This window comes from Myripristis murdjan, chromosome 16 (genome assembly GCF_902150065.1).
Source record: "Myripristis murdjan chromosome 16, fMyrMur1.1, whole genome shotgun sequence".
Classification (NCBI taxonomy): Eukaryota; Metazoa; Chordata; class Actinopteri; order Holocentriformes; family Holocentridae; genus Myripristis; species Myripristis murdjan.
Genome location: NC_043995.1, coordinates 17693126 through 17709733, shown reverse-complemented (window position 1 = coordinate 17709733; position 16608 = coordinate 17693126). Strand labels below are relative to the sequence as shown.

The 16608-nt window shown below is 42.4% G+C and overlaps 3 protein-coding genes across 5 annotated transcripts; 1 reads left to right on the top strand and 2 right to left on the bottom strand.

Annotated features, from left to right (window-relative positions):
* Positions 1–2348: 2348 nt before the first annotated feature.
* Positions 2349–4956, top strand: LOC115373208 (hairy/enhancer-of-split related with YRPW motif protein 1-like). 2 transcript variants are annotated; one of them, XM_030071479.1, is made up of 6 exons: positions 2349–2467; positions 2664–2929; positions 3130–3205; positions 3317–3400; positions 3554–3635; positions 3764–4956. In XM_030071479.1, exons 2-6 carry the CDS (start codon positions 2844–2846, stop codon positions 4366–4368), a joined length of 933 nt encoding a protein of 310 aa, XP_029927339.1. In that variant the 5' UTR covers positions 2349–2467; positions 2664–2843; the 3' UTR covers positions 4369–4956. The 2 variants fall into 2 exon arrangements, with proteins under 2 accessions (XP_029927339.1, XP_029927338.1); XM_030071478.1 differs by having other exon boundaries at positions 2349–2929.
* A 1312-nt stretch (positions 4957–6268) lies between these two features.
* On the bottom strand, positions 6269–10839 carry stmn2a (stathmin 2a). Its single transcript, XM_030073157.1, has 5 exons — positions 10700–10839; positions 8442–8537; positions 8125–8297; positions 7833–8024; positions 6269–7670 (listed from the first exon to the last, which is right to left on the bottom strand). The coding sequence occupies exons 1-5, from the start codon at positions 10716–10718 to the stop codon at positions 7611–7613; spliced, it is 540 nt and encodes a 179-aa protein (XP_029929017.1). The 5' UTR covers positions 10719–10839; the 3' UTR covers positions 6269–7610.
* A 1241-nt stretch (positions 10840–12080) lies between these two features.
* upp1 (uridine phosphorylase 1) lies at positions 12081–16239 on the bottom strand. Of its 2 annotated transcripts, XM_030072343.1 has the most exons (8): positions 16005–16239; positions 15663–15698; positions 15054–15165; positions 14794–14952; positions 14421–14535; positions 13241–13450; positions 12970–13116; positions 12081–12846 (listed from the first exon to the last, which is right to left on the bottom strand). In XM_030072343.1, the coding sequence occupies exons 2-8, from the start codon at positions 15692–15694 to the stop codon at positions 12698–12700; spliced, it is 924 nt and encodes a 307-aa protein (XP_029928203.1). In that variant the 5' UTR covers positions 15695–15698; positions 16005–16239; the 3' UTR covers positions 12081–12697. The 2 variants fall into 2 exon arrangements, with proteins under 2 accessions (XP_029928203.1, XP_029928204.1); XM_030072344.1 differs by lacking the exon at positions 16005–16239 and having other exon boundaries at positions 15663–15950.
* Positions 16240–16608: the final 369 nt, after the last annotated feature.

The following is a 16608-nucleotide window of genomic DNA, read 5'->3' as shown; positions in this document are numbered from 1 at the left end:
TTCAGCATCCGCTGACCCCTCTCCGTCACTTTACGTGGCCTACCACTTCGTGGCTGAGTTGCTGTTGTTCCCAAACGCTTCCATTTTGTTATAATAGAGCTGACAGTTGACTGTGGAATATTTAGGAGCGAGGAAATTTCATGACTGGATTTGTTGCACAGGTGGCATCCTATGACAGTTCCACGCTGGAATTCACTGAGCTCCTGAGAGCGGCCCATTCTTTCACAAATGTCTTGTTTCACAGTCTGCATGCCTGAGTGCTTGATTTTATACACCTGTGGCCAGGCCAAGTGATTAGGACACCTGATTCTGATCATTTGAATGGGTGAGCGAATACTTTTGGTAATATAGTGTATATACTTGTGCCAAGAATTGGGCAAAGACAAAATTTCCACTTCTAGTCATTAAGGTTTTTCCTTCTCTATTCTATTCTATTCTATTCTATTCTATTCTATTCTATTCTATTCTATTCTATTCTATCTCCTCCAAAAATTAACTGATGTTGCATGAGTACACAGAAAAGAGGCAGACAAAGGCTTGTGATGCCACATGCGATATGTGGGGTTTCGTGGCCACCGGGAGAAAAATCACAAATTATGTTTAATGAGCCACAGGAATGTCCACGCTAATGCGAAGGACCTTGACGATTAGGTGTGAGGAGGGTGGTTTGTGTCTGCATAATGGGGACCACATGAACCCGAATGTGTCCTCAGTGGCACAGTAGAACGCTATTATCTTAATAGTACCACAAACAACACTGAAGTGATCCAAAATATACTCAGGCTGTCAGTCAGCGGCGAGTCAGGGAAAGGCCATGTATGGTTTAGTCTGGGGTAAAGGGCAAGGAGAGAGGGCTTTCACTGAACTGGCTGAGGGTCTGACTCTGTGGTCTGTCCAGCCACAGGCTCCCACAGGGCCAGGGTTTCTGGAGAGAAGCTGCACAGATGCCTGTTTTAAGAGGGATACGGTCCAAGGCAGGGAGCATGCAGGCTTTGGGTGTTTTTCAGCGCTAGATTATGCACACGTTAAGGTCTATAAATCGACCACATGGGAGCAGAGTGTGGATAAGCATGAAGGCGGGCAGGATTTAGTGAAAGTGTGTGTTGAGGAGGAGGAGGAGGAGGAGGACGAGGGTGAGATCTATTTTGTGCAGATATATGTACGGGTGCGTGTCAGGGATGGTGTGAGGGTTCACCCACGCTGCATCAACAGAATAAGGGAATGACTGAAGCTTGCACATTGTATCTGTCACCACCGAAAGCCCTCTGACATTCTGGGAACAGCATGCCAGCCTGCAGTTGCTCGCTGGAATCAAGCTCTCCTCCCCACTTGTCTTGCTCCCGGTGCACCAAGTTAACAACTGACCTGATGGACAGAGCAGAGAAACAGCTGCTCCTATACAAGGTACTGGAATGGAAGACAGCAGGGGGTCGTGGTCCCGCTGATGGCCTTACCAGACGTGTCATATACACAGAGTTAATGCAGGAGTTAACCCAGTCTGGAGTCCCATCCGTTTTCCCAGACCTCTCATATACAACAAGGCTGACATTAGAGACATAATAAAATAAAAAAAATCAGATTGCAGCTTTTGAGATCACATACTTTGTAAAAATATTTGCTTTGCATTGGCATAAATATATAGGCAAAATATCTGTCTCTCATGTGTGTGTATCTCTCCCTCTCTCTTTCTCAGTCCCTTTCTCCCAAATATTCCCCAGAAAAACCACCCATGAGGGATTAGTTACACAGTAGAACACAAACATTGAAAGTTCCCGTGTTTTATATAGTTTGCCCTCTGACCCGGGTGTATTAGCGGGGTCAAAACGATCACACCTTCAACAGACCACCCTTACTCTCCCTTTCTCCCTTCACCATCCAGCAACAGACGCTTAACTTTTTTTTTTTAATAACCTATGGCTCATTAGATTTGTATGTTGATTTTTATGCAGCCCATAAATGAAACATTCATCTGCGGTTACACAGACCTGAAGCTTCTCAAAACATTTTTTTTCCCTTTCCCACTACACAGCAGAGTGTGGCTGGCTGCTGCTACCCATAGTGGATAAATGATTCCCTGGGAAGATCTCCCCGCGCCAGTCAGTTGACCTGTTTGCAGTGACTATAGACGGGGGTGGTGGGGGGGTGAGGGGGTGAGGGTGGTGGTGGCGGTGGTGGGGGTTTCCTAGGAGAGCCTGGCAACGCTGACGGGCTAATGCTGGGCCTCCCGGCTGATCAATGCTGTTGTTGAGCCACACAGCTGACAGCAGACAATGAACAACACACTCTGCTAATAGGCCATGTGTCCAACAGTGAATAAGAGGGCTCCTGCTCTAATGGTGCCTGCTCCTCATGGGCTTTGGACCCAGCAGGCAAACTGGAGACCTGAGGCCAGGAGTCCACCGGTCAGTCTGCGATGTCAGACTCAGGACAGGAGAGCAGCTTCAGCACACAGCAGCACATAATCAGTGTCAATCTGCGGTGATGGAATAAAATATTTTAAATACATAACTATTTAAAATCTGCAGTGGTCTAAATTCTTATATATTTTGATTCACTTGATAACCTAGTTCAAGCATGTGTTTTTTTTTAGAGCTAGTCTAAGATATAGGCACGTTCATTGATTCAAAAAGCATGTCACTCAAACGCCAGCTTGATTTTAATAGGCTTAGTCCTTTCAAGGACCGCCCACATCATTCAGAAGGCCCCGCCCATCCTCTACATGTCATGAAAATAATAACAGCAGAGGCAGGTCTGGCGTTTAAACTGTTGCTCGGACTCTGTCAGTGCGCCTCCGGAGCTTTGGCTGATAGGACTGCTTGGATCGCTGTGTGCTGGGAAGCGAAATGAAACGAAGCCACAATTACAGTTCATCTGATAGCGACCTGGACGACAATATTGAAGTGGAGAAAGACAGCGGAGACGAAAATGGGTATGTAGATCATATAATATAGTATGTTTTCAAGGCAGAATTACTGTTTGTAATTAACTTGCAATAGCCTAATATTTCTTGTTGCTTTTTCATCCTTGAAACTTTGACGTTAATTTACCAAGCAGACCTGTGTAGTTTGAATCAATTATACAATTCTTTCACCATTTATGAAAATTAAATATTTCTTTGCCTTCATTCAGGCAAATTGATTCTCCTCACGACTCGATGTCACCGTCCACAACTACTCAAGTTCAAGCCAGAAAAAGACGCAGGGGGGTGAGTAAGGTTGTTATCGCCGGTGCGCAATTACGCACGGGTGTTTGATAAATTTTGCAGTTCTCATGCCGCTGTGACCTGAGTAATAATGCTTCTCTCTCCCGTTTCTAGATTATTGAAAAACGGCGACGTGACCGCATCAACAACAGCCTGTCAGAGCTTAGGAGACTGGTGCCAAGTGCTTTTGAGAAACAGGTACTCTATATTGATTATATTTCCAATAGGCCTAATCGTTGAATAATTGGAGTTGCTTGCTTGCATTACCAAAATGCTATGTTTTTGTTAGATGGTTGCCTGATGTGAAAAATACAAATATCATTAAAAGTGGCTGTTCTGTTCATTCCTCAGGGATCAGCTAAACTGGAAAAGGCAGAAATATTGCAGATGACTGTAGACCATCTGAAGATGCTTCATGCTTCTGGTGGCAAAGGTGACTTACTAATTCTTCTACTATCAACGTTACATCCATGTTCTAACTCAAAATGACATGATGTACTACACATAGCATTTTTTTTTTTTTTTACTAAATCTCTCCCTCTCTTCTTCCTCCCCTGATAGGTTACTTTGAGGCTCACGCTCTGGCCAAGGATTACCGCAGTCTGGGCTTTAGGGAGTGCCTGGCAGAGACGGCTCGCTACCTGAGTATCATAGAAGGTCGGGACAGTGCAGACCCCCTCCGAGTGCGCTTGGTCTCCCACCTCAGCAACTACGCCTCTCAAAGGGAAGTGCACACTGGACTCGGACATTTAGCCTGGGGCTCTGCCTATGGGACTGCCCCCTCCCATCTTACCCACCCACTCCTCCTACAACACCCTCAAGGCAGGACACCTGCATCCAGAAGTAGCAGTAGCCCACCCTGCTCCTCTTCATCTTCCACATCCTCCTCCTCCTCAGCTGAGGCATCTGTGACATCCAGACTCAGTGTGATGCCCCCCACGGAGTCCCTTAGGGTGCCTCCCAACGGCACCCTGCCCCTCAGTCTGCCTGTGCCAACCTCTAAGCTCTCGCCACCACTCCTTTCATCCCTCTCCTCACTTTCTGCCTTCCCCCTCTCCTTTGGTGCTTTTCCTCTGGTTTCCCCAACGGCCCTCAGCCCAGTGGGGCCCTCTTCCACCCTGTCAAAGCCTTATAGGCCTTGGGGCACGGAGATAGGAGCCTTCTGACGCTTACAACTGGACTGAGGGCAACAGCTGAGCTGTGCCTTACACCACAGACAAGGCAGGACTACCTGGCTCATCTGTTTTCAAAGCAATAAAAATAGGGGAACAAAACAAATCAATTTTATTTTTATTAAAGATAAAGACTGAGTGAGAGGGGTCACTGAAGGAGAGAATTGTCTCTTAGTATTTCAAGCACGGAATACCGCATCATTCTATGTTATTCAATGAAAATTATAATTTTTAAATGTAGCTAACATGCACTGTCTCCGGGTTGAGGAATGACACAATGTTTGGGCTATCGGTAGATTTACTGTATGTGCCATGTTAGAAGTAATACATGTATTTTGTAGACCAGTTTATGATAATGAACTTCTACATTTGTAGGTCACAGTTGACACCTTTTAACATGATGTAGTTGCTCATTAACTCAGTCTACTTCTTTAGTGGTATCAGAGCTACATCTACTGTATCAGAGCTACATTTACTGTATATGCCAACAATGGAAAAACTAACTTGACAGTTGGACACCTGCATTTGTTTATCTATTTGTAATATTTTTGTACCAATAAATTCAGTTTAAAAGATGTGAAATATGGGTTACGCCAGTGAGTTTGTTTCTGCTTTAGTTTGTAATATCTTCTTACATACCAGGTCATTCTATTTGGGATTTTTTATTGTTCATAACCTCTCACAAACTTTAGAAGCTCAGTGCTTGACAGCATTATTTTCCGACTGTAATCCATTCTATATTGGCATTACACATTCCTGTACACAAGAGGGCCAGCTTCTCCCCCAGTATAAATCATTACACAACTATGTCTTCCTAAAGGTGGGAGCTATCTGCAGCTGCAATATTGTAGAAATCCTTCAGCAGCTAATAATGAGCTAAGTTAATGACTCAGTTATTGACTGAAAAGCAATCCCTTCACTGTGTGCCAGGTAAGTAACCAAATCCCAGGGCATTGTTGCCCTCATGAATACCCAGGAAATCATTAAGAGCCAGAGGAAATCCTTTACAATGTTCCCCTGACCTCACTCGCATGGATCGGTCTGAAATGAGGACAATAGTGTGAACAGGATGGGGAGATGGAGGGAAATGGTAAGAAGTGGCCAGTACATACTGCAGACAGCTGGACCAATAAATCACAGCTCAGCTCCAATATGTCATTTTTGGCCAGTTTTCTGTGATACAGATTTTTCATATAATCACTGAGTGACTTAATTTTGTTCAATCCCCTGCAGCCCATCAGGCTTCCATGAGAAGATGCCTCCGTCGCTGATCGTGTGAACTACTCAAGCTGGTCTCAACAACAAATTAATCGTCTTGTTCTCCTTTGAGAAACTGAAAATAACAATCAGTTTGAAGCTTGATAATTGTTAAATACATCTATATCTGACACACTTCAAGAGCCAGTGTGTAACCGGAACCCTTTGCTTTGTCTCATGAATGTTATTTTAATGCCAGACCATAAAGGCTCCTTCTTCATGATGAATTATCAGATGAAACATTAGCACTGTTAAACATTCTGCCAGTTTGTGGGATTTTGTTTCTTCGGTGATCTTTATCTTTGCCATTTTGTGAACTTTTGCCTCACCCGTTGAGGGTTCAGGCTCCAGCTTGGCTTGTAAGGCCAAATAAATCTCTTACTGCCATCTACTGGTGAAACATCAGACTTTCTTAAATTTTCCTGTCAGTGCCTGATGACTAACCCTGGACTCATTTTCATTATATGCGGTCTGAGCCACAGAGGAACCCCGGGGGTGTTATGAATTATGCACAAACATAAAAGGTAAATGTTCAAAATAGGTTAACATAGTGTTAACATTACATCAGTACATTAGAAAACGCCTGATTTAAAAAAAAAAAAAAATCATCTATGGGGAGACCATAATTCTCAGAATGTGTAGGTAATTGGTTCTTTTATTTGGCAGTTTACATTTTTCCTTATCGTTTTTGCACAGGAAAGTATTAGATGGTGCATGCCATGTTCACAGAACCCCAAACCTTTATTCAGCAAAGCTTTCACAGAGAAATATGGAGGAGAAACACAGGCAGCAGAGGATGCAGGCAGATATCTGTGGTACTGTATATTAAAAAGAGATTAGTTCAGTGTGCTGAATGTAAAGCATCCTGCATCCATTCTCTATCTAACCCCCTACAGAGAGAAGATGCTAATGATGCCTCACTTTAAATACGCATTCACACACATCCACACAGACATACTATCAATATCAAGGTGGGAGCAACAGCACATTCCACTGTCCAAGACTATGTATGGAACCAGTGTGGTGTGATAACATTCAAGAGATTAATCTCCAAATAGTGTGTACATAACAGAGTAACTGATTCAGCTAAAGATGGATTCATTAGGAGATGCTGTTGTCAGGGTAAGTAGGAATATGCAAGTGTATAAACGTTTGCTCCAGTTGGGCAAAGACATTCTTAATAACAATGAAGCACCTATCAAGTTCATTATCAAGCTCATTTCAGAAGAAGTGGACACTTTTGAATCTGTGGGTTTGGCGTATTGTTAACATGAGTTCCAAGCGTGCGTGTCGACAGTGAGCATGTTTGTGTGTGGAGATAAAGACGGGATACGCTGATATCTTGAGGAGTCTGTAGTCTAGGTACACCAACCATCATTCTTCACAAGGACACAGAAACATCGTCATGACATCATCAGGAAACACTGCAAACGTCAGTCTACAACCAACTCACAACACCGAAGGCTTTCACAAGAAAATGGTTGTAGATTCAAATTTCAAGAACCAAAACATTAGTCAATAACAAACCAAATGTTTGAAATTGTACAGTGCAGTACATGAGATTCCTCAGTATGCACTTCACCTCTCAACCATCACTTAGGTAGATAGATAGATAGATAGATAGATAGATAGATAGATAGATAGATAGAGATAGACAGATAGAGATAGACAGATAGATGGACAGATAGAAAGAATTAAAAAAAAAAGTATTTACAAAATAATAATCATACTCTCACATTTTCTCTAAAATCAAGAAATCCATTCAATTCTCAGGAGTGTTATCCATGTTTGTACCCACTGATAATACTGATGGCGGTGGTGAGCATAATGGTGTGGGGTGGTGTAATGTGACGGTGAGGTCCTCCACCTCTCGGCCTCCAGGGTCGGGTGTCTGCTCTGGAGAGGGTGAGGGCAGGGCTAAAGGAGGGGGTTGGATGGAGGGACGTAGATGGACCATGGAAGTTGGGACTCGGCATGGCTCATGCTGTCAGCTCTTCCCGCATCTCTTTGTTCCTGCGCACCACAGCTGCATGTCTCTCCTGGAAGAGGAGAGTCACGATTCAGCACAACATTTCAATGAGCAGAATTCAGAACACTGCCTAATCTCTGACAGACACATCAGACTTCTTCTTCACACCCCCTGTTCCTTCTTTAAGCAAAACGAAAGTGAGAGGACGTTTTCAGAAATCTGTGCTCCTCACCTTCTCATGCAGACGTTCTATCATGGCCGCCAGGTGGGCGTCGCGGTTCTCCTTGATCTGGTCCATCTTCAGCTGGAGCTTCTCCTCGGCCATCTTGCTGAAGTTGCTGTTCTCCTCCATGGCCTTCATCAACACGTCCCTTTCGTGCTCTCGCTTCTCTGCCAAAGCCCTCAGCACCTGGGCTTCCTGGGACTGAGCACACACAACAAGAATAACAGACCAATTTATTTATAATGCCTTGCATCTACAAGACCAGGTTAGGCTCTTTTGTAAACACAGGTGAACTACATACCCTCCTCCGTTCCTCAGCAGCTTCCAGTTTCTTCTGGATGTCATCCAAAGAGATATCCCTCTTGGGGGGTGAAGGGAGGCTGTGGGCTGCATCTGACACTGGAGACAGAGGCTTGAGGATCACCTCAAAGGCCTGGCCTGAGGCCCGCTTGTTTATGGATTTCACCTCCATGTCTACAAAATCAGGCAATTGGGGTAAAGTTCGGTAATGCATCAGTATATTACTAAGGTCTGTATTCGCACAGTAGATAAAGCATCCACAGGGAGAAGTGTGTTCACTCAGTCCAAAAGAAAAACAACATAAGAGCCAATCCATACCTTCAAACTCACAGACAAGCTTATTGCGTGTCTCTGGGTAGAAGCAGGAACAGATGAGGGACAGGACAGACAGCTCCTTCATCTTCTCTTTGTATGCTGTGGGAATACAAACACACAGTAGCTAGCATCATGTTGTGTCCCTCTCAAAGCCGCCCATTAAAACAACATGACTGATTAAATGTCATCATTTATGAGTCCCAATGACTCCTCCGGTGATGCAGACTCACCACAAAAGACAACATTGCAAAAGATGTCTCAAAATGATTAAAAACCATAGTAATATTCAAAAGTCAATAAACTGTTAAAAACCCACATTCACTCAATAAACCAACCAGCATTAGATGAGCATTTTGCTAATGATCTATTGACAGTCTTTGAAATTTAGGTTCTGCAAAGCTTAATAATTTATTAGGTAAGAGTGACTGTGAAAAGGGAATCATAATTTTCTTTAAAGGGAGGGATGAAACACCCCTTAATGGTATTTTAAAGGATATTGCTCTTACAAAAACATGTCTTTGTTGAGGTTCATTTCTGAAAAGAAATCAGAGGGCCTTGTCCTGACGCCTACATAAGATCAAAGATCACAAGGGCAAACGGGCCTATGTGTTACTCCAGAGATGTTACTCCATTTCCTGTTAAATTCTTAGTATCAATATTCAACTGCTGTCATGATCTCTATAAACACGGTCACCTGTTTATGTGTCATAACCTCTCCCTCATTGCTGAGTCTTGCCTGTCATTGAGTCAAGCCCAGCTGCATTTTTTTTTTTTTTTTTTTTTTTTTTTTTGTGATGATCTTGATTTTTTTTTTATTAGCAGTGAGGTGAGACGTTTTCCCAAGCTCCTTAGATATTTTATTATTATTTTTAATCTCCCCTGCAAGGTCTTAAATTATTTTCTCTCATCTTTCCATTTGCCCACCTGCCTGGAGGAAATGACTACAGATTGTGAGAGGGCTACTGCTAAGCCTTGTGCTGCAAAGGCCAGTGTGTGAGGCGGCCCCTTGCTGCAGGGCTGGCCTGTCTCCCACACTGCCATAGCCCTACCTATCTGTTACATTTCTGCCCCCACACATGCCATAATGGAGCCCGCTTTATCCACCATATTGTATTTTAGAGAGACCTTGTGCAGTCAGTGTTTAAGACATCATTCACGTATTAGATGTGCATAGAGAAAGTGACTAAAACCACTGTGGGATCATAGGGATCATTGCTAGACGTCGCCACCCCAAATTCGTGGGGAGGGAGGGGGAAACTAATAGAATAGGCCAAATGACTTTTTTTTGGCCTATACGCTACAACTGTCCATCACAAGGTATGATTATGTTTTGTGTGCAAGATCCTAATTTAGTTCTTATCGCACCGTGTATCATCCAGTCAGCTAATTGCTAATTGTGGATTTTATTGAAATCACTGATCTTATCCCATCCAAATGCCAATGCTGTATCGTCTGGCCAAATTGTCCGATAAGGCACAACATCTCCAGACTGCGCCTATGATGTAGCCTGGCTCTACTGAATAATAAATACGGAGAAACTGGGAAGCTGTGCAGACATGGATAGAGGACCAACTCATAACAAATGAACGCATTAAACAATGGCTTTTCAATCACGTCCAGGAGACCTGCACCGGCAACGTTTTGCAATGATCCGTCCGCCCCTGTTGGCCTATTTTATATATGGTGATAAGACAGGGTATAAAAAGTCAAAATGATCAAGCCCCTGTGGTCTGCTGTAGGCTAAATGCTTGGCAGCCCAGCGTCTTGGGTGGGGTCTTTCTGCATTATGCTGCATGTTGGGGCCGCCGCCGTATCATGAACCGCAGGTGCAGCCTTGTAAATAAGCAAGCCCAGGAGCGATTCATACAGTTATCTAATGTGACACAATGTAGGGTCAAATCAATGCTAAAATAACACAAAACATAAGACGGGATAATGAGGCAGACGTTTAGGGAGCCTAATGAGGAAGGATGGGCTATTAAGCAAAAAATTCCTACTCATCATCCTGTCATGCCGACACAGATATAGATCTCCAAAAACACATCAGAGGGATATTGAGATATTTTATTAGAAATGATTTTCATTCATTTCTCACTGGATTCTTCATAGCAGCGCGTCACCGGCCGGTGAGCTACACCGGGCCGACACTGGCTCCACAGAGAAGACGCTCCTTTGCAGAAACGCAGTCCCTCCGCTCATCTGTTCGCCCATCCATGCACCCAGCCCCGACAATATAACACGAATAATCTCAAAATGCTTACCGGTTGCTGTTTTAGCCATGATGGTTGTATTTCTCAGCGGAGGATGCTGCAGCTCAGGTCAGGTGGACGGTAATGCTTCTTAAGGCACTGAGTCAGCGAATAAGACCGGGTTAGGATCGGATGGCAGGCAGGAGATGGGCACGGGAACGCGCAAGCAGACCCTCCTCTCTCCTTTGACGCGCACCTTCAGCAGACCGATTGTCAGCATCCACCATGCATTTGGGCTGCTACACACCCTAACACACAGCCAGACTGCACTCTAGATACTATTTTTTGTTAAGATGGCACACAAATATGTTAACCCAACTTCAAAATATCGAGCTGCTGTGTTGGTCTAAAGATCCGGCTCTGAAAACCCTGTAGTCACACAATATGAGATCTGCTGTATATATAAGCTCATAATTGAGTAGTCTATGACAGCCACACTTTATACTTCATGACATTTGGATTAATGTGGACCTTTATGGAAGAGGTGCCTCATGCTGGTAAATTTGTATAAGCTCAGTAATGATGGCTGACAGTCTCAACCTATTTTTTGACTCATCCAGGTTTAGAGGAAGAACAGTGAGTCATTCATTTTCGCCAGTACCAGCTCCACTCAGCCAAATGGCAAATTAGACATACATTTATGGAAAAAATATAGCCATGCCACATAAAATAAATTAGCTCAATGGTTCAATTCGTAGCACATAAACAAAAGTTATCTTGTGGAGACATTACAATGTCATTTTGTCTTCATGAATTATGGACACTGGTGGGTGGTTCATTTTGGAAAATAACCAGTGCCTAGGTATTTTTGATAAAATGCAGACATATTACACTTACACTAAAACATCATCTTTAGTGCCTAAGGATTGCCACATGCCAATCCAGGATCCTGTACATCATTTGAATGTTTGACTCATGTAATGAATGTTTCAAGCTTCAAATTTTGAGGACCTTCATCTGGGCTGAGCCTGCTGAGGCTTTAGTAATGTAGTTTTGCTTAGTCCTTTCAGAGTATAAGACGGCTTGTTCTGTTTCAATACTAACTTGATTTTAATAATGTAAAAGTCAAAGAAAAAAAAAGACAGAAGTGGGACCATTCCCAACATATTCTGTGAGAATGGTAACAATCTGATTTCTTATATACACCTATATCCTGATGTCACAAAGGTATATTTCATATAAGATTTTGCTTCAATTATATTTCAGGACACTTCTCATGATGAAAAAACTATATGATGTTGTGGCAGTGAAACAAGCCTATAGACAGACTTTCATCCACTGGAAAACTTTATCTCAAACATCACATTGCAGAATTAATTCATCATCTAGAAGAGGAAAAAATAGACTCTTCAGGACAGAGTAGTATGCATCCAAAGGGAAAAAAAACACTGTATGTAATATATAGATTTATTGAATTTGCTCAAGGGATTTTCCACAGCCAATACACCATGACAAGAATAAAAACTCATCATGCATTGGTGTCATTCCATCAGCATTCATAAAACAACTTGGGCAGTATTTATTTTCAGTTATGACAGGTACAGATAAAATGAGTGCATTTTGGTTTGGTCACAATACTCTTGTGAGAATATACTTTAACAATATGAAGCATTTCAAGTGTCAGGAAAAGTAGCTTTACATGTATAAAAAACAGAGGTAGCATTAAAGAGGAAGCATTATAATTACCATAGACGTCTGAAAGAATTATTATACAGCGCATTGAATTAAAATCGGTGTTTATAGGAAAATTAAGGAAGGAAATAATATTGGAAGAGCAGTGTCAGGAATGTCGGTATAAAAAAAGGTGAAATATAAATTAGAATATGACAGGACAGACAGCATGAAGTGCATGACTTCAAATTCAGTGATTATTCAGGTCATATCAAGTAATGCCCAGGAAAGAACAGAAGTTCATCCAAAAAAATTACAGTGATCTGAATTCCTACATTGTTTTCAGTTTTATCATCTTTGAGTGAAAATGCCCAAAATTCAAATCATGCTCGTTTCAGCCTAGGTCTTGCCTGAAGCACTCAACTGCTTTTTAATGTAGTGGCCAACCAGTATCTGAGGACGCTGTTGGTAATTGCGAAGAACCTCATGAGAGCTGTTGAGTTGATCTCCCTTAAGACGATCCAGCAACGTCACACACACCACAGCCGCTTCGCAAAAGACAAAAGTAAGAAGACAAAAGTAAGTAAGAGACTTTTAGATGTCAGGAAAATGAAATTCAGTGTTTTGAGGCTTTGCAACATTACAAAAGCATATCTCCTGTATTGTGTTACCTCGTAGACCACTCAGCTTGCACATGGCAGCAAACACTGAGGACTCCATTTCGATGTTTCGGACTCCTGCTTTATAGGCTTCAGCCAGGTAGTCCTGTTTGTCCTTCTCAGAGTAGGAACAGAAAGCTCCATCCAAACGGGCTTGGCCTAGGCAAATGTTGAAAGACAGAAATACCAGTTAGTGAAAAGGCTTAACATACAGTTTATTACCACTAAATCGCTTCATCTGTCACAGTGTCAGTGGAGAATATCAGTGCAGTGGAACTCATACCTTCATAGAAATCCAGTGTACACATGGTGTTTCCTATGACTGTCTCAAACTGGCTCAGTTCCTTGCTGGACTGGAACAGCTCTTCAGCCAGACCTTGGTCCAGATCGGTGCTGCGCACCACTGTCTTCCCCAAGATCACCTGCTCAAGTTTGGGCAGGAAGGTGGCATCCACAGACTGCTTGGTGACAACAACAGTGCCAGGCTCAAGCCCTGCAACCACGAGTGGACATAGTCAACAGTAGCACACTTTGATGCTGTACAGTTAAGTACTCTGCTCAATAGACAGATAGACTCATCAATTGATAGATAGACAGAGAGATAGTCTCACAATATTTACTTCTAGTAGACTGATGGTACAACCAGCTCAAAACTGAAAGATTACACAACATTTTTAAGTACAACTTAGATTTTGCAAATTAAACATCAAATTATCGATATCATACTCTGAGATTCAGGTCCAACATATGACATATAACATTTCATATCTTTGTAATCAATGTCCTCTGCATGACAATTCCACCCTAAAATCTACTCTTAGGTATTCTGTTGTGTTAGAGAATATGCACTTGGCCAAGTACCAGCAAATCAGAAGGCTCAGGAGGCTCACACTATCAGTCTTCTGCTCAGGCATAAACAAATTACTTTTCCCCCCCTTTTTACTAGATATTGTGTAAATGTTGAGTCTAAAGCCACAAACAGAATTAACAATAAAAAGTGCAATCGGATATTTGCACTGATGTCAAGGTCAGGCTAATCATTAATTAACAATCTAATTCGAGGACAAAACATTGTCAGCCTGATCCTAATCAGGAAAGCCCACAGGACAAAGACTCACCTGCCAGTGACCACAGAATACAGAGAAGCATCTTTACTGATGTTAACTCTCACATCCATCAGTGACTACATGTGCTGAGCTTCCTCTCCTGTCATGAGCCTTACTGTCAGCCCCATGGTCACTAGTGTCATCTACAGTATGTGACTCTCTCATCCACACTGTGCCATATAAGGCTATGTGGAGGACATTCTTACAAATATGATGATTTACTGGATCATATGGATAGTAGTATTATAAAGGCTGTGGCTAGTATTTGTGGTTTGATCAGACAATTATGGTTTCAGTTTCATCAGGCTCTGGTGTAGCTGAAAAAATATCCAAATATCCAAATATCCTTCTGCTTACCTATTCCACCTGAAGTCCCAATGCGAATAACTGTAACATCTGTACAATGTGCATGATAAAGGAGCTTTATTAGCTCATGCAGCATTATGGAAATGGATGGGATGCCCATCCCATGCTGAAAGGCAAGTAAAGGTATGTCAGAGACAGTTTTCCACATCTAGTTTCTCTACTTGACGGAGACTGACATTGTTGTTACACTCTCTGCAGTGACCTTCTTTATTTTACAGTGTGACTTATCCTTCATGTGTATCAGTGAATATGTTTGCTATCATTTAAAGGAAGCACATTGGAAATTACCTTCATAGGTTTCTGTTATAACTGAAATAAAATTGTGATGGCATACAATTAAACTGAGCCTTCAGTTCTTACGTACACTGACAGAGAGCACGGGGCCAACTTTGTACATGGCATAGCGGTCCGTTCCTGCACAAATATTGGGGTACTCTGATTTGGGGTCTTCCAAACCCAGCTCAGCAGCAATATACTCAATGAATGCTTTCATTCTCCAGGGACTGCCTCCAACACACACAAACTAAGACAAACATATGAAAAGAGCAGGGAGATGGTGATTTAAGATAAACACAGAGGTATCATTTTGCCATAAAAGAATACTATAAAAATGACCCGGCTTACTTTGACATTGCCAAACATAGCAGGCAGGTTGTGGGTTGCGGTTCCTAGATTGAAGTGGTAGAGTATGTCATCCTTCATCTGCTCCAGGTGTGGATTGTGCACGTAAACAGGACTTGAAGGGGGGAAGATTAAATTCAAATTGGCTTTCATGATCAAACGCCATGTAACACAGTTTTTATTACACTGTCTGATTTCATATTCTGAATGGAAAGGCTATAAAAATTGACATTCGTATTAACACCTCATATAGTTACTGAGATTGTATTAGAAAAGTCAAACATTAACACAGCTCCAGGGCCACCTAAAGTAGTTTTTGCTTATTCGGTGTGTAGTTCAGTTCCCTTTTAAATTATTTAAAGGGTAAGTCTTAAATTACATCATTCACATCATTTAAAAAATAAAATAAAATTCTGTTTCCACTATCAGGAAGCAGGATGTTGCCACATTATCCTGACACACACAGTTTCCTCACTTTAAAATTACCGATACTGCGGAAGAGTGGTGAGGTAGGCCTACACAGTGCTAAAACATAAAACATACCCATTTTCCACTCATTTAAAAAGGCTGAACCCGGATTTCCACACTTAAAACAGGACCAAAACTTCTCACCTGCAGTCTTGCTCGCCATCATTTGTGTCCATCGTCCTAGATATTGCATGAGTCGGACCAAGTTAAACAAAAAACAAATACAAGACATTTACAATTACTTAATATGTTGTGAAGCCTAAACCTCGAATTCAACTTAACCCAATTTAATTAAGTTTAAACACCATTTTCCATTAGGAGCGCTCCCCTCAAACCCAGCTTTCTTTACAGCAATCAGCCTAAAGCATTTTATCGTCACACAAAGAAGAGCAGACTATAGGCCGACCTCCTCTAATTCAACATTAAGACAATAAAGGCGGCCACGGGTAATAAGCTGCACTTATAGTTGTTAAAGGGCGCACTCACCTATGTAGTATATTCAGCTGTAATTCCTCCTGTTTCGCCCGATCAATTTTTGCTCTGTGAATGCCCGATTTGTCGCTGACGTAGACACGGCGACGTGAGGCCCCAACCGACAGCTACGTGACACGGGCTGACGTCACGCACATCAGCGCTGCAGCGGTGGGGCCAAAGTTGACTCTGCCTCTTGTCTGTGGTATTATGTAATTAGTGAGATGGTTGTGCACAACAGCCAAGGTAGACACGCAGCAGAGAGTGTGTGTGTGTGTGTGTGTGTGTGTGTGTGTGTGTGTGTGTGTGCGCGCGCATTGTGGTCTGCAAAGTGAAAAGATACACAGGTGCATCCCATCGTGCCCAAGCTGGTTGAATGGGACCTTTGTTTATTATAAGGATATACTGTATAAAGCCAGAGCCATCCCACTGGCAATCACAGCAGCCTGAGAGCACTTACATCTGAAAGTGCTTAAAAAATAATAATAATAAAATAAAGAAATCAGCCATAAATAAAAATGTAGTTAATAAACTGAGGTTGGGGTATAAAATACAGAAGGGCAAAACACACTGAGCTGGGTGGTGTGATTTTTGTCAGGTGTTGGCTTGTTTCAAGGCC

What these genes read in the sequence shown, in the direction of transcription:
- LOC115373208 (XM_030071479.1), top strand. Translation starts at nt 2,844, where the DNA reads ATGAAACGAAGCCACAATTACAGTTCATCTGATAGCGACCTGGACGAC. An exon ending in GACAGCGGAGACGAAAATGG is followed by an intron (nt 2,930 to 3,129) that starts GTATGTAGATCA and finishes GCCTTCATTCAG; the next exon opens with GCAAATTGATTCTCCTCACG. An exon ending in CAAGTGCTTTTGAGAAACAG is followed by an intron (nt 3,401 to 3,553) that starts GTACTCTATATT and finishes TTCATTCCTCAG; the next exon opens with GGATCAGCTAAACTGGAAAA.
- stmn2a (XM_030073157.1), bottom strand. An exon ending in CTGCTGAGGAACGGAGGAGG is followed by an intron (nt 8,025 to 8,124) that starts GTATGTAGTTCA and finishes GTGTGTGCTCAG; the next exon opens with TCCCAGGAAGCCCAGGTGCT. An exon ending in TAGAACGTCTGCATGAGAAG is followed by an intron (nt 7,671 to 7,832) that starts GTGAGGAGCACA and finishes CTCCTCTTCCAG; the next exon opens with GAGAGACATGCAGCTGTGGT.
- upp1 (XM_030072343.1), bottom strand. Translation starts at nt 15,694, where the DNA reads ATGGACACAAATGATGGCGAGCAAGACTGCAG. An exon ending in GATGGCGAGCAAGACTGCAG is followed by an intron (nt 15,166 to 15,662) that starts GTGAGAAGTTTT and finishes CCCCCCTTCAAG; the next exon opens with TCCTGTTTACGTGCACAATC. An exon ending in CAAGCTGAGTGGTCTACGAG is followed by an intron (nt 12,847 to 12,969) that starts GTAACACAATAC and finishes TCTTTTGCGAAG; the next exon opens with CGGCTGTGGTGTGTGTGACG.